The 25,387-nt window shown below is 53.8% G+C and overlaps 1 protein-coding gene across 1 annotated transcript in view; it reads left to right on the forward strand.

Annotated features, from left to right (window-relative positions):
- Positions 1–1,757: 1,757 nt before the first annotated feature.
- The window catches only part of ASAP3 (ArfGAP with SH3 domain, ankyrin repeat and PH domain 3), a 64,735-nt gene continuing 41,105 nt past the window's right edge, over positions 1,758–25,387 (forward strand). Inside the window, exons 1-3 of the mRNA XM_026657106.2 lie at positions 1,758–2,100; positions 14,356–14,428; positions 20,323–20,468. Of these exons, the coding sequence (XP_026512891.1) occupies positions 1,975–2,100; positions 14,356–14,428; positions 20,323–20,468 (345 nt within the window). The 5' untranslated portion in view covers positions 1,758–1,974. The remainder of the gene's footprint in view (positions 2,101–14,355; positions 14,429–20,322; positions 20,469–25,387) is intronic.

The raw sequence follows: 25,387 nt of genomic DNA on the forward strand, positions 1-25,387 counted from the left end.
TTTGGGCCGTCAGCATGGGTCTCCAATAAACCAGATCTCTGCCATCTGTATTTGATTTAGACTCTGACCTCCCAGGGGCAGAGAGTGCCTGCGTACAGAGCCGAGCATAAAGTCATTGCTTATCATATCCCAAGGAGAGGAAGGACCAGCCGGTGGTTCAGGGCTGCGGATTCAACTCCTTGTTCTTCCACAGACTCCCTGTGTGGCTTGAGGAAGTCACTTGATCTGTCTGTGCCTCACTTCCCTAGCTATGAAATGGGGTAATAGTCTTCTCTTTCTCACATCCCCTGTCTTCTCTATTAATCTTGCAAACTCTTTGGGGCAGGGACTTTCTCACCAGGACCCCATGGGTGTAAAGAATCACTTGTTCTCACAGCAAGTACAGTAGAACCTCAGTTACGAACCCCTCAGGAATGAAGGTTGTCTGTAACCCTGAACAAAACATTATGGTTGTTCTTTCAAAAGTTTACAACTGAACAGTGACAGTACAGCTTTGAAATTTGACTGTGCAGAAGAAAAATGTTGCTTTTAACCATCTTAATTTAAATGAAGCAAGCACAGAAACAGGTTCATTGCCTTGTCAAATCTTTTTTTTTAAACTGTCCCTTTATGTTTTTAGTATTTTATGTTTAATACCATAGTGTGCTGTACAGTATTTGCTTTTTTGGGGTCTCTGCTGCTGCCTGATTTGTGCACTTCCAGTTCCAAATGAGGTGCGTGGTTGACCAGTCAGTCCGTACCTCTGGTGTTCCTACCTCTGAGGTTCTCCTGTACTGTTGCATCTGAAGAAGTGAGGTTTTTACCCACGAAAGCTTATGCCCAAATAAATCTGTTAGTCTTTAAGGTGCCACCAGACTCCTTGTTGTTACTGTACTATTGTTGACTTCTGTGGGACTACTCGCCGTGTATGAAATTAAGCATGTGTGTCACTAAGCCTTTGCAGGCTTCAGGCCTATGTGTATAGATGGGACCCTGATCGCAGCTGGAGCGGGGTGTGTGGGGGGGTGGGGTACCCTAATATAAATAAACAATCATAAAATGTGGAAAAGAGGCTTAGAGAAAGAGTAATACTATGGTGTTAAAGCACTGCAAATTACTCCAGGACCTGGCCAGCAATCTCTCCCATCAGTGACTAAGCCCTGTCATATGCAACAGAATGAGCAGTCCATAACAGCCACCTTAGTGCCTGACCTGGGCTGTTTCTTTTCCCACACTCAGCCGAGTGTAACATGCTCTGTCTTTGAGGGGAGGAGTCAAAAAGGGTTTTCTCTCCGGAGTCTGGCTTCTTTCAACTGGTCCTGGGGTAGTGCTCTCCCCTCCTGGCCCCTCACCCAACTTTATCTGCTTAACATCAGTTGAGATCAAAAGCTTTAAGGCAACTTTGTGCAGGGCGGAAGAGAGACATTTGCCTGGGGAGAGAAAGGATTCTAGCTTCTTCCTACAGGAAGGGCAGGCGAGAGTGGGGATTCTGCACCACCTAATGACTGATCGTTAACAGACCCTTAGAGAGGCAAGCAGCATCTTTCTATGGGTAGGGAGTGCATGACACCAGGAAAAGCAGCCACCGCTCCAGGCCCCCCATGCGAACAGCAGTTTGCATTGATGCGGGGGGGAGACCCATGGGGGGGGGGAATTGGATGCACTTTGCCTTTAACAGGCTCTTGGCCAAAAACCCGAGCTTGCAGGCGCATATATGCATTGGCTGTGTAACAATATCCCCACGTGATTGCAATGAAAGCCTCTGCAGGGAGGGAGGGAGCAGGAGAGAGAAACTTGCAAGAGAGCTCCTGGGCGTCTCTAGTCAATTGCGCAGAGAGAGCAGCAGCTGCCATGTGAAATTGACCAAAGTGGTGCAAGACTCTCTCTCTGCCCGTCCCGTCCCCCCCTGTTCTGCCCCTCAGCCCTTCTCGCCCGTTCCCTTTGCCATCGGATGAGTTTCCAGTCACCCCCGGTCGCAGGGCAACATCCCCCAACATGCCTGAGCAGATCAGCGTCTCGGAGTTCCTGGCGGTGACTTCTGAAGACCTGAACTCCCCGGCGGCTTCTACCTTCTCCTCCAAAATGCAGAAGTGCAGGGGGGCAGTGGCGGTGCTGGAAGAGGTGAGTGAGGGGCAGCAGCAGAAGAGGAGGAGGGGGAGATGGGGGGAGTGGTGTCCTGCCGGGGTTCTCTCTCTTGAAACTGGGAATTAGGCGCTTCTTCACCTTTTGTTGATGGGGGTGTCTCCCTTTGTTTTGTGGTAGGTATTGTTACTGCAGGAGGCAGCTTGGATCTGTTCCTTGTGCCTCGTTTATTCCCCCCCGTCCCTTTTCTTGCCATCTTTCCTAAAATCAGACGTGATTTCTCTTAAAGAAAAGGCGCTTTGCAGCACGCGTGCAAAGGGCGGAAGAGTCTGTTAAGATCTTGCTAAATTGTTTAACAACCTGGCCAGCTGAGAAAGTTACATGCCTCTCATTGTGTAACCGATCCTGTCCATGCTCTGTAGTTCATTTCCTTATTCTGGACACTGACCCTCTTTATATAGCTGGGAGCCCAGCAGGGTTGTGAAAGATGCTCTTGGTTGAAAAACAAAACTCCACACTTAAAACAAATGCGTTTCCTTATGTTGACTACTAACAACGCCTTCGATTATTGAAAAGGAATTTACAGTCTCTTGTGGTTTTCACTGTTTATGCTGTGGTTTCTGTACCTCCAATTTGGACAATGGGAAATGAATTATCTGTATAACAGCAGCACACAGAGATCCCAACCACCCTCTTTTCGTGGATATACTGTACATAAGTCTAAAAAGACACTGCCTTCTCTGAAGAGCATATACAAGGCCCCGATCCTGCAAAACACTTATGCACGTGCTTAACTGTAGGCTTGCGAGTAATCCCGTTGATTTTTCAATGGAGATGTTTATAAGTTCAAAGTTAAGCATGTGGGTTGAAAGAGTTCAGGCTGAAATAGACAAAATCAGGGAAGTATCTTCTGTTTATAGTAAGTTTCATTTTCTGGTTCTTAATGCCATAAAGTGTGTGGGTTGTGGTGTCTGCAGAGACGCTCTGCTTGTTTTGAAACTATAATTTCCCTGGGAATTTTAAGAAATAAAATCACAGAAATGTTTCAAATCCTGTTGGTTTTTTTGTAAAAGCTTTTTTGTACCAAATGGAGTCATAGACTTTAAGGTCAGAAGGGACCATTAGGATCATCTAGTCTGACCTCCTGCACAACACAGGCCACAGAACTGCACCCACCCACTCCTGTAACAAACCCCTGACCTATGTCTGAGCTATTGAAGTCCTCAACTTGTGGTTTAAAGATGTCAAGGTGCAGAGAATCCTCCAGCAAGTGACCCGTGCCCCATGCTGCAGAGGAAGGCGAAAACCCCCCAGGGCCTCTGCCAATCTGCCCTGGAGGAAAATTCCTTCCTGACCCCAAATATGGCGATCAGCTAAACCCTGAGCATGTGGGCAAGACTCACCAGCCAGACATCCAGGAAAGAATTCTCTGTAGTAACTCAGATTCCATCTCATCTAACATCCCATCACAGACCATTGGGCATATTTACCACTAGTCGTCAAAGATCAATTAATTGCCAAAATTAGGCTATCCCATCATACCATCCCCTCCATAAACTTATCACAGTTCTGGGGCGGAATTTGAGTTGATATTGTCTCTTTCGGGTTATTAAGAACCAGACAGAATTCTGCTACAATAACCGTTGCAACTGCTGGAAGCTGCAGTGTTTTGCACCATCCCCATGAATACTGTAGTGTATATGTTTTGAATAAGGGCAATTAGCAAAATACACAGGACCAGCTGCAGAGTCCTCATGGCAGAAGGAATGGACTTGAGGAACTGGGGCTAGATCCTGCAACTGGATCGGCGTAGGGGTTACTTCAGACCCTCTTCCTCTCTCTGTATGATAGATCAGACCGATTGCATCTGAAACTAGGATGGTGGAGGATCAGGCTGGCATCCCAAGTGCATACCCAGAGGGCATGGGCGAGTTTGTATTCAGGTGGCTAGCCCAAGCTGGCATCCATCCTACCCCGAGCTATGCTGCTATTTGGAGCACGGGAGCTTGGAGCAGACCTACCACGTGTCTGTCTGCCCGAGCCGGGAAGCACGCTCCCAGCTGCAGTGTAGACGTACCCTTTGTGGGCACTGCCTGGCGCAGTCTGGCTTCTCCAACAGTTCTGAAGGATCCCACAGCTCTTCCTTTGAGGCCTGAGCCGACTTTCATTAAAGTCAATGGCAAGACTGTCATTGACTTCAACGGGACTTGGATCAAGCCCTGTGGGGAGAAGAGGATCCCATTTCCCTGCCATGTCTTGGTGGTATAAGTGACACCACGGAGGCTGAGATGGGTGCTGCCATGTGGCTTGGTCTGGCCAGGAGGCATTGAATGGCCGTTTTCCTTCATCTTGCTTCCTCAAGTCCTGTTACTTTCAGAGACAATATCTTATGGTATCTGGTGCCTTTTGCCCACAAGTAGCGCTTTAACACTCTTTATGGGGGTGGAGGTGTGTGTGGATTCGTTGAATTCGTGGATTGTAAGCTCTCCGGGGTGGGGACCGTCTGTTTGGTGTTTGTGCAGCACCTAGCCCAGGGATGACCAGGGTTCCTAGGCGCTACAAATCAACCTGGTGGTGGTGGGGGAGCGAATGTATGGCTCTGCCAGTGGAATGCGGCGGGACTGTTCCATCCCAATCCTTAGGAAGAGGGAAGCGACGAATGCTTTTTCCCCAGTTGGAATAGCTGGGAGGAAATTCAGAATAAACTGACGCAAAGCTGGCCGGGATGCTAGGGTTAACCTCTCCCCCCCCCCCCCCCCCATCTTACAAGCAAAAAACCAACTCCATTAGCTCGTGATGAAATTTAAAATCACTCACTGGCAAAGTAAACTCAACAGTCGCTGATCTGTGTTTGTGAAGAATGGGAGCAGCCATCAATGTCGAGTAACAGTCCCGCAGATGCCCCCTGCCCGTGCCAGATCCCCTATGGCTCCTTGTGAGAATCCCAACCTCTGTTCTAGCACGTGTGGGGCTGCAGACACAGGGTCTGGCATTGAGAGCTGTGATCAATGGCTCGATGTCCTATGTACATTTGGGTCATTCTGTCCAATTCCTCACACATCCATTTCCCCCGCCCCAAGCCTGTTCTGAAACTTTATTTAGGGGTGATGTCCCCCTGTACTGTGACTAGCTCGTCACACTCTGGCCCCGGAGAAAACTCTAATCGTGCAATACATTCTAGCTCAGTAAATCTGCTTCGCATCTCTTCTCTCTCCCACAGCTGGCCAGAGGCTGCCTCGGGGCAGTGATGGGCTGCCAATATTTTAACAAGGGAATCCCACAAGATGATTCTCCCCCACCCTCTGCCATTCGCTTGTGATAAACCCCATGTCCCGGGGTGCACGTGCTGCAGAGAAGGGAGGGTAAAGGAACCGGGATTCCAGTTAGACACAAACGCTCTCATTCCCCATAAGCAAGGAAGAAGCCAGCCCCATAGGGAAGCATGGGCTTTGATGCTGCAATCGCTTGCATGTGTGACTGAGTTGAGTGGGACACGTTGCATGTTACTTGCCTGCGGAGCTGTTTGCAGGATTGTAGGCCCCCATCCTGCTAGTGATGCCTTCACCCCATCCCGAGCCCCCCACTGATGTCAGCTGGTCAGGGGCCTGCCTGCGTGGAGTCGCTTGCAAGGTTGGGGAGGGCCATAGTGAGTGCATGAGCGGTGGCTGCTGCTGCTTTGTCTCTGAAGACTCAACTGACAGTATAAAGGGTATTGCCTGCAGTGGGGCGTGGGGCTCTAGAAGGGGGATTCTGGGGAGAGAGATGGTCTGTCCCTGGGGAAGGGTGTTTTGCAGAGCGGTGGGAGGGGGATCCTTGCTGGACCATAGTTGGCAGAGAGCAGGTATTTCCAAATGACCCTGATCCATCAGCATCCAGACACGGGGCTGAGCTCTGTCGACTCCGCCTGCCCTTCAGAGAAAGAATTGTACAGAGACTCTCTCCTCCCCCAGCATAATCCCTGCTATTTAAGTCTGAAATTTCATGGGGTTGTTACTGGAGGAGTCCTGACCCAACTCTGAAGGCAGGAGTGCGGAAGTAAGGGTGGCATGGTATGGTATTGCCACCTTTACTTCTGCGCTGCTGCTGGTGGGGTGCTGCCTGCTCTCCGACCACCCAGCTCTGAAGGCAGCGCAGAAGTAAGGGTGGCAATACCGTGACCCCCCCCCTACAATAATCTTGCAAACCCCACACATTACAACCCTCTTTTGGGTCAGAACCCCCAGTTTGAGGAATGCTGGTCTCTCCCGTGAAATCTGTATAGAATCATAGAATATCAGGGTTGGAAGGGACCTCAGGAGGTCATCTAGTCCAACCCCCTGCTCAAAGCAGGACCAACACCAACTAAATCATCCCAGCCAGGGCTTTGTCAAGCCCGACCTTAAAAACCTCTAAGGAAGGAGATTCCACCACCTCCCTAGGTAACCCATTCCAGTGCTTCACCACCCTCCTAGTGAAAGAGTTTTTCCTAATATCCAACCTAAACCTCCCCCACTGCAACTTGAGACCATTACTCCTTGTTCTGTCACCATTACTCCATTGTTCTGTTCTATATTATAGGATAAAAGTACACAAAAGACCTGATTTCACAGGGGATACCAGATTTCACGGTCCGTGATGCGTTTTTCACAGCCGTGAATTTGGTAGGGCCCTATTTATCACACTGGGCTGTGAGGAGAGGGGACCAAGGACGATGAACAGAAAATCCCAGCAGAGTCTTTGCCCAGAAATCCAAGCACAAGAGCTCTGGGGCTTGTCTTGGAAAGGGGATCTTCCCGTGACCCTGTCTGAGCATTAAAGAGAGGACTCAAAACCCAGTAGAGACTAGAAAAACTCTAGGAAATTCTTGTATCAATGGACTAGAGGTGTTGCTGGCTGGGAACCCAGCGTACCTCATGACCTCTCCTTGAAACGGACTCGAACATATAATTAAAGCTGGTTGAAAAATGGAATTCCCCTGCCATGGAAAATCCAAGATTTTGGAATCGTATCCCCAATGAGGCCGAAAAGCAGATATCGTGGTATCGTCCATGACGTGAAATGGCCCAAACCCGACAGTTGGGAATATTGTAAATGTTTTGTTTGGCAAAGGTCAAAACACTTCAACTTTCTATTAAATCAAACTGTCTTTATACTAGAATTCAACAGTCAAAATAATCTAAAAGTCATGGTGACATGTGCAGACAATTCCCTGGCTAAAGCTTTGATTAAATTGTTACGATCCCTGAAACGTTTCGATTGAGTGGAATCAGTATTTTAACTGTCGGCCAGCTCTAACGATGATCTACTGACAAGCAGAAAAGATTGAGAGGAGCTGTTGTGCAGGGGGGAGGGAGACAGCGTGTGTGTGGTTCTGTTCCCTGCTCTCCCATTCATTCGCTATGTGACTTTGGGCAAGTCACTTAAATGGCTTTGTGCCTCAGTTTCCCCACCTGGAAAAAAGGGATGCTACTATCTGCCACGGGGGCGGGGGTCTTGTGTGGCTTAACTGGGGAAGGTCCAGGGTTTTAGCCACTGGGGTTAGAGATGTTAGGTGAAATGGTTAAAGTGAGTCAAATTTAGGGCCTTGAACGCTGTGGGAGTGTTCCTTTGAGTGAATGAGATTGATAGGGGAGGAGCAGGCACCCTTTCAGAGCACCCCCCCCTTTCAGAGTCCTATATGCAGGAGAAGGTGTCCCCATCAACGAAGCTGCTAAAGGTGGTGGCCCTACCTTGCTTTTAGGTGGCTTCCCTTCCCTTCTGTTTGTCAGGCCACAAGCTCTGTGGGGCAGGGACTCGCTATGTTTCTGCACAGCACCCGATGCCCTGGGGCCCCCAATCTCAGTTGTGGCCTCTAGGTGCGACCGTAATATACCTTTGCTTCATATCCCATGGCCGTGCTGTGGTCGGTGGCACCTTTCTGGTGGTCAGGAGAATGCAACCGCTTCAGAGACAAGGACTTGGAGTGAGCGGGAAAGAGGCAGGCGGGTGGGGGGATGGTGGAATGGAGGAATCCTGCTGGACGACATCGCCTGTCTCCTAATTAGGGGACAGGGTCAAGCACTGGTCCGCGTTCACTTTACTCTCCATAATAGTATTGGGGTTGCATCTAGAGACCACGTTGTGCTAGGAGCTGTACATAGTGAGAGAGAGTCTAAATAGTCAAGACTATTCTGCCCATCTTTAACTTAAGAACAGAGACCCAACGTGGGTCAAGTGACTTGCCTTAATCACAAGCCCACCTTTCCCTTTCCAGGCTAAACAATCGTTTTGTGCAGTCTTCTCCTTATCTGCCACGTCCTTTATTCTCTGGGCCGGACTCTGAGCTTGGGGGAGTTACTCCAGATTGACAGCGGCCTAGTCCCTGAGATCGGAGTCTGGCCCTGCATCCGGTAGCCTCAGACTTTCCCCTGTCTCTCGTGCAGCACCCCAGGCCCGGAGATGCCTGTGCCCTTCTCGCTCAGTATTGGCTTTGCTGCTGCTAATTGAAATTTCACCGCTGTCGCTCTCCGCTCTGGCACTCCTGCCAGTTGGCCACGTCTGCGGTGCCAACCGTCTCCTCCTTCATTGAACGATGGGGGGTGAAGAATGGCTCCCATTGATGGCTCACAATAAAGAGGGAAGTTCAGAGGAGAAGCACCGGAGACAGTTGGTGGAGATGCTGCGCCGCCCTCTCCTCCCTCCTGAGGTGGGAAGTGAGTCAGGGTCCTCCGGCTGAGAGCTGAAATGCCCAGGGGGGGATGGGAGCTCCTTGGAAGGTTGGCTGGTAGCAATGAAGCAGTGTTGGATCGAATGCATCTCTGGGAGGTCGTTGTTCTCTCTGCAGGTGCAGATCTGTCTCCTCCCCGGCCCCCTCTCTCCCCCAACACACGCTTTCCTCTTTCCAGGGAAAGGCTCCTTTATGGGAATCTCTGCGGCTGATCTGATCTTCGTGGAGGCGCCGGGAAGGGGGAAGCCAACCTCATCCGGGTGAGAAGCTGAAACAGCTAATCGCGTCCCTGGGGAGAGGCCAACCCGGGAATCCGCTGAGCGGGAGCACAACTGGCTGCATCTCTCCTGCCTGTGGCTTCTCTTCCTGGAGCCACGGGGTGTCCCTCCTTCCTTCCCCGCGTCTGGACCAGCAAGTTCAGACCTGACAAGTTGGCTCCTGTACCTTCCCCTGCCTCTCCAGCCAGGTGAGGCCTGTGCGTGCCGGGCAAGCGCAGTCTGCACAGGAGCGCTACGTAAGGTATCTTGTAGCATCTGCTGTTGATACAGTCAGAGGCTGAACCGGGCAATTCCGAGGGCTCCTTTGTTAGAGTCTGTCTCATTGGCTCCTTTGCCTTGTCACTCAGGCAGAGCCAGCTGCCGCGTGTCCTGCCTCTAATGATTTCTTCTCTGTTGACCCATCTCCCTGTGATGTGGTTGTGCAACTTTGTGCTGTGAAAACTCTGAGGCCTCCAAGTCCGCGGCCAGCAGGGACCATTGTGATCGGGTATCTGACCCCCTGGATAGTACAGGCCAGAGAACTTCCCCAAAAGAATTCATTTTAGTAGAATGTCTAGGAAAACCACCTGTCTTGATTTTAGAAATTGTCCGTGATGGAGAGTCCACCACGACCCTTGGTAAATTGGCCAACGGGTTACTACTTTCACGGTTAAAAATTTACATCTTATTTCCAGGCTGGATTTGTCTCGCTTCAATTTCCAGCCCTTGGATCATGTTCGACCTTCCTCTGGTAGCTAGAAGAACCCATTAGTAAATGTTCATTCCCCGTGTAGGTACTTACAGACTGTAGTGAGTCACCGCTTCACCTTCTCTTTCAGCTAATTCGATTGAGCTCTTTGGGTCTCACTATAAGGCAGGTTTTTTTTAAGCCTTTAATCATTCTTGTGGCTCTTCTCTGACCCCTCTCCAATGGATCAACGTCCTTCTCGAACTGTGGGCACCAGAACTGGACACAGGATTCCAGCAGCGGTCACACCAGTGCCAAATAGAGAAGTAAAATAACCTCTCTGCTCCTACTCAAGATGGCCCTGTTTATGCATCGCAGTGGAGTCACTCTGGATTGACGCTGGGTGTAAATGAGTTTGGGACTGACACCCCCATTGACCCATTGAGGATCCTCTCCATCCATAGGAGTGGGGTGGGTGATCTGGCCCAACCAGTGTTTACTCTGCCGGGCGAGCCAGCAGTAACCCCTGTTTCATCAGCAATAAGTGAGGCAGAAGGCAGAGGTGTAGAAAAGATCCTTCCTAAGTGTGCTGAGCGGCCAGTGGTACGAGCGGGAGACCTAGAGTTTGCCAGTGAGCCGTCTGGACGTGGCTCTTGGCTTGCACGTGAACCGAGCAGTAGCCTCGTTTGGGGGAAAGCCCAGGGCCAGAGTAGCCGCTCCTCATCTTTGCTGGACGTGCCGGTATCCCTAGAGCAGGGGTAGGCAACCTATGGCACACGTGCCGAAGGCAGCACGTGAGCTGTTTTTCAGTGGCACTCACACTGCCCGGGTCCTGGCCACCGGTCCGGGGGGCTCTGCATTTTAATTTAATTTTACATGAAGCTTCTTAAACATTTTAAAAACCTTATTTACTTTACATACAACCATAGTTTAGTGATATATTATAGACTTATAGAAAGAGACCTTCTAAAAACGTTAAAATGTATTACTGGCACGCGAAACCTTAAATTAGAGTGAATAAATGAAGACTCGGCACACCGCTTCTGAAAGGTTGCCGACCCCTGCCCTAGAGCTTTCAGGAGTGCCCCGGGGTCCTCCGGGCATGGTGGGAGTGGGGTTGGTTTGTCTGAGCTAGGATTCACCTGCATTTTCAACGTGTGCAGAGAGTGACTGTGTACTCTCAGCGGCGTCTAAGGCCGGGTGGGAAAGGAAAACCACGAGAGCGGGAAAGTAAAATCTCCCTGAGCGTGCAAGTCCTCCATGGAGCAGGCCCCTGAATGGTGGGTACGTCTTCCCCGCCCGCAGCAGCGAGCCTCCCAGCCCGGGTCGACCGCCTGGGCTCGCGCGAACGCTGAAAATAGCTGCGTTGGTGGCGCTTTGAAGTTGCGACTCAGGCTCCGAAGGGGGCTGGCGTCCGAGCCCAAATCCCGCCCGAGCTGCCGCTTCAAAGCACTTGTCTGCACAGCTGACGTTAGCAGAATTCTGGGACGCTTTAAAGGGACGGGAGAGACCAAGCGAAGGCCTCACGGTCGCAGCCGCTACCACCGCGCAGTGATACCACGTGGACGTCCCGAGAGAGTGGTGCCTTTATCCGGGAGGGTAAAGTTTGACAGAGGGGGACCACAGATAGGGAGAGAAGGAAGCTGGGCGCCAGCCAGCCAGTCTGCCTTAGTCTCTGTCACAGAAGCCTGAGATGGACAGGACCTATTCGCCTGTCTGTCTGTAGCCAGTGCATGAACATTTCGCACAGTGCTTGTTGTCCAGCCCAGCTATTGGGCTTCCATCATGTTCTTGGGGGGGAAGGATTCCCTGTCAAGAAGTCGGTCTGAGAATCTTCTCTGCCTTCATGCCATCACCGCCAGTTCTGCTGCTGGTTACGCCCCAAATGATCCCTCTCTCTCCTTGATGTTCACGCCCTTCAAATATTTGTGGACTGTTCTCATGCCTGCCCTGGGCTGACACCCAGCCAAGCTACGGTTAACTCTTTCCCTCCCAGGGATCAATCTCTCTGATCAGTTCTGTTGTGCTGCTTTGGGCACCTCTCTGGTTTGCCGATATCTGATTGGTAGCGAGGGGCTCAGAGCCGAATGCAGGAGGCCAGGGAGTGGTTGCACCTGTGCCGTCCAGGGAGGGACTGTCCTGTCTCTCCCCTGCGATCAGTGGCAGATTAGCTATGGGGCCCGTGCCCAGGGGCCCCAGCAGGCGGGACGGGGAAAGCCCCCATGCCCTGATCCCACTCCCCAGCAGAGGAAGCCCCAGTGCCCCCCGACCCTCTCTCCAGCAGAAGCACTGGGGAAGCCCCAGCACCCGGACCCCCGCTGCGGTCCTGGGACTGACTGGAGGAGCTCTCGCTGCATGCCATGGCCTCAGGGCTGAGGAAATCTCATTCCCGCTGCGGCCGGGGGCCGTGGCACAGGGACTGAGCTTCTCTGGTCTTGAGGCTGCAGTGGGGGCAGGGAGGGGCGGGGGGGGGAGAAAGTAGCAAATAGGATGGGGGGCCGGCGGGGGGGGGAATGGGGGGGACCCTGGGTGGAACAGGGGCGAGGTCCAGGGGAAGGAGCAGAAAGGGGTGGGGCTGTGGGCGGAGCTGCAGGCAGAGGGGGCGGAACCGCTGGTGGAAGGGGTGGGGTGGGGTCCCCACTTGCTCTGGCCCAGGGCCCCAGGGAACCTTCATCTGCCTCTGTCTGTGATGGCTCCGACTGGTCGGTGTTGGCTGTGATCTGACCCTGAAGGTTTCTGCCATCATGAATTGTTCCTGGGTAAAATGCAGTGCCCGCTCCCCGGACTGGTAGAGGGAAGCACCCGGGCTCTGGGTATAATCCCCTGAGGAGGAGGATGAGCTGATCACTAGCTGAAGCAATACCTATTGGTCCCAGTGCTGCTCTAACTGGCAGATTCTCCTTTAGCTCAAGGGAGTTGAGTCCTCACTCATTACTGCAGAGTCCAGAGGGGCCCCATAGAACAGGATAGGAGGACAGGAGAGTCCTGTGTCTCCACCGTTTAATTTCCTTTGTGTCGTTCAGATAGCAGAAGTGGGGTGGATGTGTGTGTTTTTTGGGGGGGTGGGTGGGGGCGTGAGCGCCACTGCCCCTTCCTGACTCTTACAGCGTCAGGTTGTCTCAAATCTCCGTCCCTGCTCTCTAGTGCCCACGTGCTGGGTGGCACAGGGCTATGCGGAGGAGTAGGTTCCGGGCAGAGCCGAGGGCGGGGGAACGGTCTCGAGCATTGGTTCGACTTCTCTTTGGCTGGGTCCGGGAGGTTTGAGTGTCGGCTTTCCCCGGGCGTTCGCCCTTTGCGAGCGCAGGCCTCCGAGGGGAGCGGACTCCGAGCGCCGATGCTCGAAGACCTGCTGGAGTGGGATTTCAAGCGGTATGTTTGTCAAATTCAGAGCTCTGGGCTGCATTCGTTAGTTACGTATGCGTCCAGCCAGGGGCCAGGAGTGATACCAGGTGACTTGGGGAACTGACAAAGGCCAGGTTGGAGAGGAGAATCCTTCACTGATTTCCTCGTTTCCCCCCGCCCCATTTTTCCCGCCCTTTTTTTTTTTTTGAACCATGAATGAATCTGGTGACATCCTGGCCACTAAATGGAGGTGAGGGTCGGAGGCAAAACTTGTCAGACAAATAACTTGTGTGACTGATTTATCTGGGGAAAGGGGACTTGTGCAAGTGTTGTGCCATGGGGATATTGAGGTGACACCAGGGGTGAAAGTAACTTAAGGGACGCAGGGCCGGGGTCCTGAGCAGGTGGGGGAGAGGGGGTCCTCGGGCAGAAGGGGCGGGGCCTTTAAATCCACGGGCCCTTTAAATCACCGCTGGAGCCCCATGGTAGCAGTAGCTGCAGTGGAGGCTGGGAGCCCGGGGGCTCTGGCAGTGATTTAAAGGGCCCGGGACTCCGGCCGCTGCCAGGAGCCCAGGGCCCTTTTACATTGCCCACCTGGGGAAACTGCCCCCTGCTGGTACGGTCGGCTGTGTACTGGCTCTTGCCGGTACACCTTACCGGACCAGACCAGCTTACTTTCACCTCTGGGTGACACACACGCCAACCTAGGTATGTAGATGCTGTGAGTATGTAAGTAGCTGCTGAGGGGCCGTGCCTCTGTATCTGGAGAAGGCTGACCCTGTGGCTAAGGGACTCTGGATATCGGGGTGCAATTTCTCTCTCTGCTGCAGATGCTGGGTGACCTTGGTCAAGTCACTTGCTCGCTCCCTGCCTCTGCTCCTCATCTGTACAATGGGGATAATGAGACTTTCCACCCTCCCAAGGGGGGTTGGAAGTTGCTCTGATACTCTGGTGACAGAGTCCATGTAATTAGAGACAGAGTATCTGGCTGTGCACCAACCTGAGACAGGCCCTCTGAGCTTGCTGGTTTCAATGTACCTGTCTGGCCACGGGAGGGTCACGGCTCCTGTGTATAAAATGAGCGAGGATCTGGCAGAGGCTCTGCTGAACTCCGATGCCAGTTGGTCTAGCCAGAGCCCGTGGCTTGGGAGTCCTCCAGCTCCTCTCCAAGCCCGGGGTGTGTTGGCAGCTGCCCGGCACATCTGCATGACGAAGCGTCGGGCGCTTCAAAGGGACTTTGTGCAGCGGTTGGTGGAGAGGGGAAGGGGGGGGAGCTCGGCATTGCCCGGCGAGTCTGACAGTCTTTTGTGTTTGCTTTGCAGAGCCTGGACGGTGACCAAGCAATTCTCCAGAGGATAAGGAAATATGTGAAAGCCATTCATGTCTCCGGGCTCAGTAAGTTCTGCTCCAGCGGCGGTGGCACGCACTGGTGGGCGAGAGGCGGCGGCAGGGGTGTGACTGCCCTGAAGGGGGAGGTTTCTGACCAGCAGGTGCTTGCAGCACTGCCTGCGATCTGACGCCGTGCAATCATCCTCTGTGATGGGCTAGAAGAACCTCCCCCCGCTCTCCCCAGGCAGCTTGCTCTGGCGTTAACATGGGGCTGCCCCTGGTTTGCTCATCAGGGCATTTTTGAGAGCTCAGCTGATGCCAAGCGCTTCCCCGGCGTACAGGCTGCAGGTTAGGATGTGCAGTTGTTGTATTGCGGCTGCTCCTAGGGGCCCAGTCATGGCCCGCTGTGCTAGGCGCTGTACAATCACAAATGCAATCAGGCCATCCATTCCTCGAGGCGGCTATCTGGCCTTCGCCAAGGACCTGAACCCGCTGCTGCATGCATCTTCTAACTAGACAGGTGCGTCTATGGTTCTCATCACGAGTGTCCGAGTACCTAACTGTGCCTGATGAGAGTGCAGGGCTCCTTCCCCTGCAGATGATCAGCTGCTGCGAGATCTGATCTCAGCAGTAATTCCACAGCAGAGAATTATTCGAATCCAGCTGCAGTGCTGTACTCCGGGACTCCCGATGGCAGGGGACTGCACAGGCAGGCTACCAGCTGAGTGGAATAGTGTTTCCATTTAATTTGCTCTAAATAGAGGGAGCCCAGTCTAGTGGTTAAAGCAATAGAATTGTAATCTGGATATCCTGTATTCTGCTTCCCAGCCCTGATGTTGTGTCTGAGACACCCTGGGCAACACGCGTCTACCCGTGCCTCAGTTTCCCCATGTGTAAAATTGGGGGAAATCTCCACCTTGCACAGGGGCATTAAATGATGGCATAAGGCAGAGAGGAAATGAGTAGAAGACATGGATTTATTGTCTGTTCTGGTAGTGCCGAGGGAGTATCCAAGATTAGGGCCCTATTGTACTAGGAATGGTACAAACCTAGGTTGTAGAACCCAGGTGTCCTGGGCTTCAGCGCTCCATCCTTCCTGAAGGAGGAATGATCCCCATAGCTAATCACCCATAATAGTTACCATCCAGTGGCACTGGGAGGTGTAATTCTTGGCCAGGCACTGGGCCTGTGAACGGAAGGCCAAGTGGTAGAACTGAGTTGACGGGCCGTTACTCTAACGGAACACGCGCTTGTTCCCACGTGACAGGAGGGGGTAGACTAGAGACACTGATCGGTGATCCTGCGTCCCTTCACGTCTCAATCCCGTCTCCTCCTTTTGCCATCTCTTGTCATGGTGTCTCGAAATGAGAGAGGGCCTTATGCCCAGCTGGCAGGAACGGATTCACCCCAGCTCCAGGTCTGGGCCAAAGTCCTTCATCCATTTCTGCTCTCGCAAGTCGCTGTCTTGGCTCTGCATTAACGTAGTCCCCATGCTGTACACCAGCTGTTCCCACTTGGCTTCGATACTCTCTTAGCGGGCAGGGGAGGAAATGTTCCGCTGACTCTAAAGCATCTTTAAATATTAAAGGCGCGAGTTCGGCTTTTGAATGCTAAGTGGGCTGGAAAGTGCTTTGTAGTGTCTGGTGCTGGGTTCTTGGGCTGGCAGCGTCCGTCGAGCTCGCCCCTGGGCAGCACAGCTGCAAACAGTGGGAGGCTGGGAAATCCGATTTGAATTAAACAGCTTTTGCTTTCAAATAAGTCCCCTGGTTTCCTGGCAGTGAGCAGTGAACTTTGGAGAATCTCGCTGAGCCAAATCCTCCCCTCTTCCCCAGAGTTAGCCTGTTCCACAGAGCCCTGGGGCGGCGGGGGAGAACCTCTAGGTCAGGGATTAAAGGGAGAGTGGGGTGGGTGGGTCATAGGGCAGCTTCAACAGGAGAGATTGAGGGAACCCCAGTGTGACCGGTTCGGTCACAGAGATCCCCTTGGGACTGTCACCTGACGTGCTGAAATTACCTCTGAGCCCATTTTCCCTGCCAGTTTGGGACTCCAGAACCCTGCCTTGTTGAGCCAGATACGCTAGCCTGCTGCAGCACAGACCCAGGGTCTGGACCACGCCCCCAAAGCTGCAGACTTTAACTAAAAACAGCTCAGCAGGTTAACTGTCTCCAGCTCCCAATGGGATCCAAACCCCAAATAAATCCATTTTACTCTGTAGAAAGCTTATACGGGGTAAATTTGTAAATTGTTCGCCCTCTATATCACTGATAGAGAGAGATGCACAGCTGTTGGCTCCCTCAGGTATTAATCACTTACTCTGGGTTTATTAATAAAAAAAGTGATTTTATTAAGTATAAAAAGTAGGATTTAAGTGGTTTCAAGTAATAACAGCCAGAACAAAGTAAGTCACAAAGCAAAACAAAACAAAACAAAACAAAACACACAAGCCTAAGGCTAATACATTAAGAAACTGATTACAGGTAGTATCTCACCCTCAAAGATGTTCCAATCAGCTTGTTTCACAAACTAGACGCCTTCCTAGTCTGGGCCCAATCCTTCCCCTGGTGCAGTCTTTGTTAGATCCAGCAGACATCTCAGGTGGTAAGCAAGGGTTTTCTCATGACTGGCAGCCCCTTTTGTCCTGCTCCACCCCCTTTTATAGCTTTGGCACAAGGCGGGAATCTTTTGTCTGTGCTTGTCCCCACCCCCACCTTATCAATGGAAAAGTACAAGGATTAAGATGGATTCCAGTCCAATCGCGTTCTGAGATGCCAACTCTCCCCGGCCGTTGTACTGGGAGCCCGGCTCCGCCTTTGTGAATCCAGTGCCTACCCATTGGGCTCGGCGATGCTCAGTGTCCCCACGCCAAAGCCTCTGTGTGAATCTAGCCCCGGGTGACCTTGGGCACGTTACTTAGATCGAGATTTTTAAAACAAGCGGCTTGTGTCTTTGGACGCTCAACCGGAGACGTCTTAAAAGGGCCTGATGTTCAGTAGGGGCCTCTGAAAACCAGGTGCCTCCAGGTGGGTGACCAAAATCGCCCTTTGCCCTCCTCCCTTGGTTTTCCCCAGGGTGGTGACAAGGGTGACGTCCCTCCCAGGAGTGGGGTGAGGGTGGAAAGAGGTTAATGGTTGTAAATCACGGCTGGGGGTTTATTTTAAATTTAAAATAATGTCCTTTAATGTGTACTCTTGGGTACAACATATGTGAAAATCCTACTGAACCCCCCCCCCCCCCCCTTCCCCATTCTTCTTATTACAACCCCTCAGTCGATGCAACAGGGCAGTTCAGGGGTGGAGGAGGGCAGCAGGGAAGCCTGTACAGCTGTCCTGGGACTCCAGTACTTATCTGTATTTAGTTTCCTGCTTTTCTGATTACCTACCTACCTACCTAGATCTCTTCTGTACTTGCAACCCCTGGTGCACCTGTGAAGTACTTGCATCTTCTCCAGTGTGTCCATCCTCACGCCACACCTGGGAAGACAGGGAAGTGCTGTGACCCCCCCCCTCCCCCAATCTGATCTATGGGGAACTCAGGCGCAGTTTAGGGAGGCAAGATTATCAGACACTCCTCAATCCCCAGCTAGTGGGAGCAGCTGCAGAAGCAGCCAATGCAGGCACAAGGACTCTGGTGGTGGTGCCTCCCCTTCCTCCAGCCATGTGTGGGGTGGTGATGGGGAGCTGCCGGGAGGAGCCAGCCAGAGACTCCAGCTGGTGGGAGCAGCTGCAGAAGTAGCCAGAGCAGGGACCCTCAGACCTGCTGATGTCATTGCTCAGTGACCTCAGACCCTTTGCGATGGCCTTGACTGGACTTTCTCTGCACTGTGACTGGCTGGTTTGCTCCAGCACCTCTCCCCGCCCCCACATCTCTTCACCACAGCTGTGCTCCACACCTGCCCCCTCACCCTCCTCTTCTCCCCTGCCCCACCTCCATCTTCCCTTCCCACGTAGCTGACCCCTCTCCTAACTAAATCACCCATTTAAAAAAAAAACAATGGCACTAACATGCCATTCACTCCTATCACTGGGTCATTCTGCTCATGAGTTCTACCACGCCCCCCCACCTGTGTCTGTCTCATCTCCTTAGGGCAAGGACTGTCTACTACTCTGTTTGTACAGCGCCTAGCGCAATGGGACCTTGTGCTTGGGTGGTTTTTGACCGGAACCCCCAGTCGAAAAGGGACCCTGGCGGCTCTGGTCAGCACTGCTGACTGGGCCATTAAAAGTCCCATCGGCGATACTGCAGCGCTAAGGCAGGCTAGTTCCTACCTGTCCTGGCACCGAGCTGTGCCCTGGAAGCAGCCATCAGGTCCAGCTCCTAGGCAGGGGTGCCATGGGGCTCCGCGCGCTGCCCCCGCCCCGAACACTGGCTCCGCACTCCCATTGGCTGGTTCCCAGCCAATGGGAGCTGGGGGGGCGGTGCCTGCAGGCGAGAGCGGCGTGTGGAGCCTCTTGGCCCCCCGCCTAGGACCCGGACATGCTGGCCACTTCCGGGGCGCGCGCAGCTGCAGTGCGGTGCCAGGACAGGCAGCCTGCCTTAGCCCCGCTGTGCCGCTGACCCAGGTAAGCCTGAGCCCCCCCCCAACCCAGAGCCCCCTCCTGCACCCCAACTTCCTGCCTCAACCCGCAGCCCCCTTCTGCACTCGGAATCCCGTGGCCCCAACCCTCAGCCTGGAGCCCCCCCTGCACCCCAAATCCCTCATCCCCCCACCCCAGAGCCAGCACCTCCAGTTAGAGCCCTCACTCACTCCCGCACCCCAACCCTCTGCCCCACCCTGGAGCCCGCACCCCCAGTTAGAGCTCTCACTCCCTCCCGCACCCCAATCCCCTGCCCCAGCCTAGTGAAAATGAGTGAGGGTCGGGGAGAGGAAGCCATGGAGGGAAGGGGGATGGAGTGAGTGAGGGCGGGGCCTTGGGGAAGGAGCGGGGCTAGGGTGTTCGGTTTTGTGTGACTAGAAAGTTGGCAACCCCAGCACAGACCCAGCAAGCAGTCTGATCAGCCACTCTGAGACCTGGCAAACTTGTACCAGTATCCGAGGGGTGGGGTTAGGGCACTGCTTTTAGCTACCTCTTTTGGGGCACTATCTCACAGCAGTGTTGCAAAATCTACAGTCTTGGCAGGCTTGACAGAAGGCCAAAAGTTTGTGGGGGGGGGGAAGAGAAGAAATAAGATGGGGGGGCTAAGAAAAGGACACACTGGGGGTGTGTTTAACAAAGTCTCACATCCCAGATGGTGGTTGGGAGTCAGCTGGAGCTGACGGTGGTGACGATGTGATCTGGGGGTGTCTCTCTGGCCTGCTGTGGTCAGGACACCTCTCAGATTAGGCTGATGAAGGCCTGGGGTCCCAGAAGATGGAGGGGTGGCGGCCATGATGGTGTTGCTCGCTCCAGTAGCCAGTTTTTCTCCCCAAAGTCTTTCTCTAAAGACCTCAAAGGGAGTGTGGGTGGACTAGCCCCTCCCCGTCAATTAAGCCTAATAAGCCAAAAACCAGTTTTGGTTCATTTAACTTCCGGTCCCATGTTTTGTCATTTGCCAGGTGTGATCTGAACGCAGGCCTTGAGTTCTAGCAGGAGGCCTTTTTGTTTGGACTAATTCCATTTTTCTGTCTTGCTTTTGCATCTTTTCCCATCAACCCCTGGGGTTGGGCCATTGGGACGTCTCGTGAACTTTCACGCGCTCTTCACAGCGGAGCTCATAATCCCTAGCTCCTCCCCCCTTTCCCAGTAGGAGGTGCTGTAGAGAACGGCGCATGAGCACTAGCTGCAGGGGGCGCTAGAGAGAAAGGGCATAGGCGCGTTGGCTGGATCTGGCCATTCACAGCCTCTCCCAGCAGGAGGCGCTGTAGGGAACTGAACAGTATTGCTGTCTAGGGGGGGAAACGTCACAGTTGCTCTTTGCCGGCACGAGGAGTCTCTGTAGACCTTTGTCCTGGTTTCACTGGTGTCCTCTCCTTCCGCCCGCAGCACACGTCGAGAACGAGGAGCAGTACAGCGAATCTCTGGAGAACTTCGGCAACAACCACCTGTCCCAGAACCATCACGAGCTTTCCACCGGCTTCCTGAACCTGGCGGTCTTCACCAGAGAAGTGACCGCGCTCTTCAAGAACCTGGTAAGGAGCTGCTCCTCTCCACTCCTGCACCCCCTGTCTTTCACAGACTCCCCGTCTCGGTGACCTGGGAGGAGGCGGTGTGAACAGAGTGATCTGCGTGGGCGCTTCCGGCTAAGGAACCAGGAACTAGAGGGAGGGGTGTGATACCAGAGAGCGTACAATGATGGGCGGGAGGGTGTTAGATCTGTGACTTGGGGCGACTCTTCTTTTGGGGACCCAGTGTAGGATGGTGGCCTTTTAGAAGTCTCCTCCCCACCTCCATCATGACACTGGGGTGTGTCTCCTGCCACGCCCTGTAGCCGCATCATGATGAAACATCTCTATGCGGTAGCCCGAGGGATATGCTGGGGGGCTTTCCGCTGCCTGTGATGTCAGGGCCTGGTCCCGCTTGGGACCCTCCTGGATCGGACTGAAACAAGAGAGAGCCCTAAGCAGGACAGGGCTTGGGGGCAGTTCCAGTCCAGAAGCTGGGTCACCGCCTCTGCTGGCGTAAACTGGCGTAGCTCAGTTGAAGTCCGTGTAGCTCTGTTGATTTGCACCAGCTCGGAGTCTGACCGTGTCTCTTCAGTGGCCCTGAATCCAAGCACTTCACCAAGGCCAGTGAAGGCTGAGAAGCTTTCCATCGACTTCAGTGGCCTGTGGGTTAATCCCTGAAAGCGTAAATGTTGGGGGTGGGGGGATGACGTGAACGTTCCTGAGTTTGGGGGAGGGGGGGTGGGAATCTCTGTCTGGGTCTCGCGCTGCGGCTCAGACCCCCGGCTGCTCTAAAATCATTTTGAAAATTGGCCAGTTTTGTGTGTCTTCCCCCATAGAGATCGGACGTGCTCCAACGTCAGTAAAACCGAGGGGGAAAGTGTCTGTCTTGTTTCTCAGCTGGTGGCAAAACCCTACTTCCTCTTGTAACCGACAGCTCTCGCTGCAGGGAGGCCTGCTCCACCTCTGTCAGGTCATGTTAACGTTAAATGTCGTATGCATGAACAGACCTACAGGGGTAGGGAGACCTCAGACACGCGTGCGCTTCCCTTGGGGTCTACGTGCACGCATCCTGTTTGTACGAGTACTTGCCTGGGGCGTGAGGGTACCGTTGATGCGTACGCACTGGCTCATGTAGCTGCGTGTCCATCTCTGCGTGTCCAGGCAGGAACGTTGAGTTCATATCATATATAATACCAGGGTTGGAGGGGACCTCAGGAGGTCATCTAGGCCAATCCCCTGCTCAAAGGAGGACCAAGTCCCAGACAGATTTTTGCCCCAGATCCCTAAATGGCCCTCTCTAGGATTGAACTCACAACCCTGGGTTTAGCAGGCCAATGCTCAAACCACTGAGCTATCCCTCCCCCCCCAATACAACGATGTGGAGGCAGGTCTATATGCCCAGGGCAAAAGGCGCAAGCACACGCTGCACGGACAATACAGGAGCCGATCTCGGGCTCGCCTGCAGCACAACCTCTCCGGTATCTGAGGATTTGTGACAATAGGGCATGGTTTGGCAGTGCAAATCTCCTCGTGAGTTTAGCTTAAGTTGGGCCCAACGCGGTACTGCTGAACCCAGGGAAAGGTAATTAACCAAATGCTTTTCTTGGCCGTTACTGTCGTTTATAAGCTTGAAAGCCATCGTGGTCCAATTCCCTGTCAGTCTCGCAGGCATCCTCTCGTGGCCTAGCTGGAGGAAAGTCTCCATAACCCTCCCAGCCAATTCCGGGTTTGGGAAAGATCAAGGACCCCATTGATGCTGTCGCCTCGTCGCTCACTCAATCGAGCAGTGTAGAATTTGTTGAATATCCTCTATCAGAGGCTTATCTCCTACCCTGGCTGGGACGTGGACTCGGGGCAGGAGGAGGCCGATATTTGTTTCACATCAAAAGCATCTATGATCCTGTTTGCCAAGAAGGGAATCAAAACACAGCAAGGCCAGTTGGAAGGAAGGAAGGAGACCAAGGGAGTGGGGACAATTGGTAGAATATCAACCCAGTTAAACAGGGAGGGAGTGGGGAGTCTTAATGCCAAACTGCTTGAGGCCAAATTAACCTGAAATCTGGTTCCTTCAAGACCTCTCAGTCCCTGCATGGTGGAATCTGTGCTGAGAAGAGACCAGATCCCCTGAAGCTTTGGAATAACAAGCCCCCACCCCAAGGAAGTTGGGTCAGTGAGAAATCCGGATGCAAAGCCCTAGGGCTTGCCCGTGGGAAGAGCCTGGTCTCTTGCCCGTGCGCCCTGGTTGAAGTCAGTGCGGTTGCATTGGCGTAACAGCTCCGGCAGCATTCCCCCTAGATCTGTTAAAGGGAAGATTGAAGCAAAGGCATCCAGTAGCACTGGTAGAAAATGTGGGGGGGAAGAGGAGGAGAAAAAGCTTTGTGAAATTTTCCTTGGTTTTGGGTCAACATTTCATTTGGCTGGAAATTCTCCACCCCCCTCCTGGTCCTCAGCGGAGCTCTCCTAAGCCGAGATCTGCTAGGAGCTGTCCTGGGAAAGGCGTAGAACTGGTTCCCCCGGTTAGCGGGAGGGCTCCGCGGTAGAGCGAGTCTCTCCACTCAGACACAGGCACTCCTCGCTTGTCACACGCTTCAGGGGTGTGAAATAGATACACAGTGGGACCTTGGTAACTGCTCCTTTCCCCGCTCCCAATGCTTTTCCAGGCATGTGAATCCCTGCAGGCCAGAGAAGCGTGTGCGTGCGTGTGTGTGTGAGACAAGCGAGCACCCAGATAGGGTACGAAGGTTACATGCTGGCACCTGGATTCCCTTCAAGATGGGAGGATGCTGTTTGCTCCTTGTTGTCCCCTGGGCCTTCCCCAGCTGCATTCCCCTGTTGTGGCCACGTGGTTGTGTCCTGCTGCTGACCCTGTTCTTTGTCTGCTGCCGGGTGTGGTATAAATGCTTAGACGGGGGGAACGTTGCCTCTCGCCCCTGCAAGAGGGGTGAGCCACTCCCTGGCACCCTACCCCCTACTGCATAGCACTCTGCAGGAAGGCATGACCCCTCCGTGGTACCCTGTGCTGTCAACCGGTGCCAGGAGGGCATTGCTCGCTCCAGCTGGCTTGAGCCAGTGCACTGGGGTGGTCCAGGCCTTCTTGGCACATGGGTCCCCCGGGGTAGACTGACTGGGCAGGCGTCAGTGCCCTGATGCCAGGAATCCTGGTCTAATGGTTTAAAATGGTTCTAGTCCCATCGTGCCCAGTCGCTCCCCCCTTCCCCCCGAGACCTCCCCTGCGGGGAAGCACAAAGCAGGGGAGGTCGTCCCCCCCCCCACACACACAGTTGGGCCAGGATCGGGCAAAGCGCCAGGTGTTTCTGCCTGGGAGGAAGGGAATGCTCTTTAAAAATTCATCCGTTTGTTTACGGGCGGGGAGAGTGCAGCGGACGCGTGGAGACTCGGGCGGGATCCTGCTTCTGCTGGAGTCTATCGCAAACCTCCTCTGACTGCCGCGGAACCGGACTGGCCCCTCTGACAACCGGTCGCTTGGTGAAAGCCGGGTTACGAAACGGGGGTGAGAGCTTGAGAGCCACATACTGGGCAGATGGGGCCATCGACGCCCCCCCCCTCCCTCTGAACTTTGCAACGCGGCCCTGAGTCCTGACCCCGAGCGCTGGGCTTCCCGCCTCACCCCAACCCACACAGCTCTGGCCATGCCCCTCCCTCCCAACCCGCAGCCCCCCTGCTATTCTAGCCCTGGGCTTCCCCCTCACCCCGACCCACGCCCCTCACTCCCGACCCGCAGCCCCCCCATTCCAGGCCAGAGTCAAGTGTTCAGGGAGGGGTGGGGGAGCAGTGACTTGAGCCAGTGGAGCAGATTAAAGAGAAAAGTGCTGAAATAGGGTCCTGGGGACCTTCCTGGAAAGCCAGACTACTCCTGGGCTCCAATCCAGGCCTGAGCCTGGGCGAGTGGGGCGGCACCTGCAGTGATCACTGCAGGTGTGTTCAGAGTTGCCCCCTGCAGTCAGCCCCCCAGAGCCTCGGAGCGCGATGCTTTCAGGCCACGCTCTGCGGGTGGGTCGCAGCTCAGGCTCCGGTCCCCGGCTGCGTTCCTTGGCCTGGCTGGGCGTGTGCAGGCTTGTAACTTTCAGCAGCAAATTGTGTTTTCTCAGTGCAACGTATCCCGCTCCTTTCTAGATTCCTGGCAGGGTTTATGTACCTCCACCCCAGTCTCCCTGTAGTATTTCCTCTTCCCCACGTCGTCTTGGAAAGAGACACAGATTCCACAGACTCCGTGAGCCGAGGCCTCTGGGTGTGCTTTAACTTTCTCTTTCTGCCAGTGTTTCCCTCTCCCCCCCGCATCCAAACCTTGGCCAATGGTCCCCCGCTCCCCTGCCCCGAATCCCACTTCATAATGGGGCGTGGTGGTTTAGTGGCTAGAGTAGGCAGGGATTGGGCATCCGGACACCCGGGTTCCATTCCGATCTCTGGGAGGGAGAGTGGCGTCATAGTTACCGTGTGGGAAGGCTACTCTGGAGACCTCGGTTCTATTTCCCAGCCCCGCTGCTGACTCTCTACAAACATTCTCAAGTCATGTTGGCTTTCTGTGCCTCAGTTTCCCCCCCCCCCGTACAACATTTGTGTGTCTCCCCGGGTGTTGTGAGGGTTAATTAGCCTTTGTAAAGTGCTAAATGTCAAGGGGGGGAATCAGTGGTGGCTATCCGAGGGGGCGGGGGAAATCAGTGGTGGCTATCCCAATGGGCCGGCATCACGTGTTACTCTTTGGTAAGGGTTCAAAAGGCATTGGCATTGGGGCTGTGGGTAAGAACCCCCCCAAGTCGTGGGTCAGGACCCCGTTGTGCTAGGTGCTGTACAAACAGACGGTTCCGGTCCCAAAGAGCTTAAAATCCAGGTTGCGTGAGCATCTCCTAAACACTCAGGAGTTTATCCTCCCCCTTGGAAGTAGGGCAGGATGGTGATCCCTGTTGTATAGATGGGGATCTGAG

The sequence above is a fragment of the Terrapene carolina genome, unplaced genomic scaffold, assembly GCF_002925995.2.
Source record: "Terrapene carolina triunguis isolate 2854851 unplaced genomic scaffold, T_m_triunguis-2.0 Scaffold236, whole genome shotgun sequence".
Taxonomy (NCBI): Eukaryota; Metazoa; Chordata; order Testudines; family Emydidae; genus Terrapene; species Terrapene triunguis.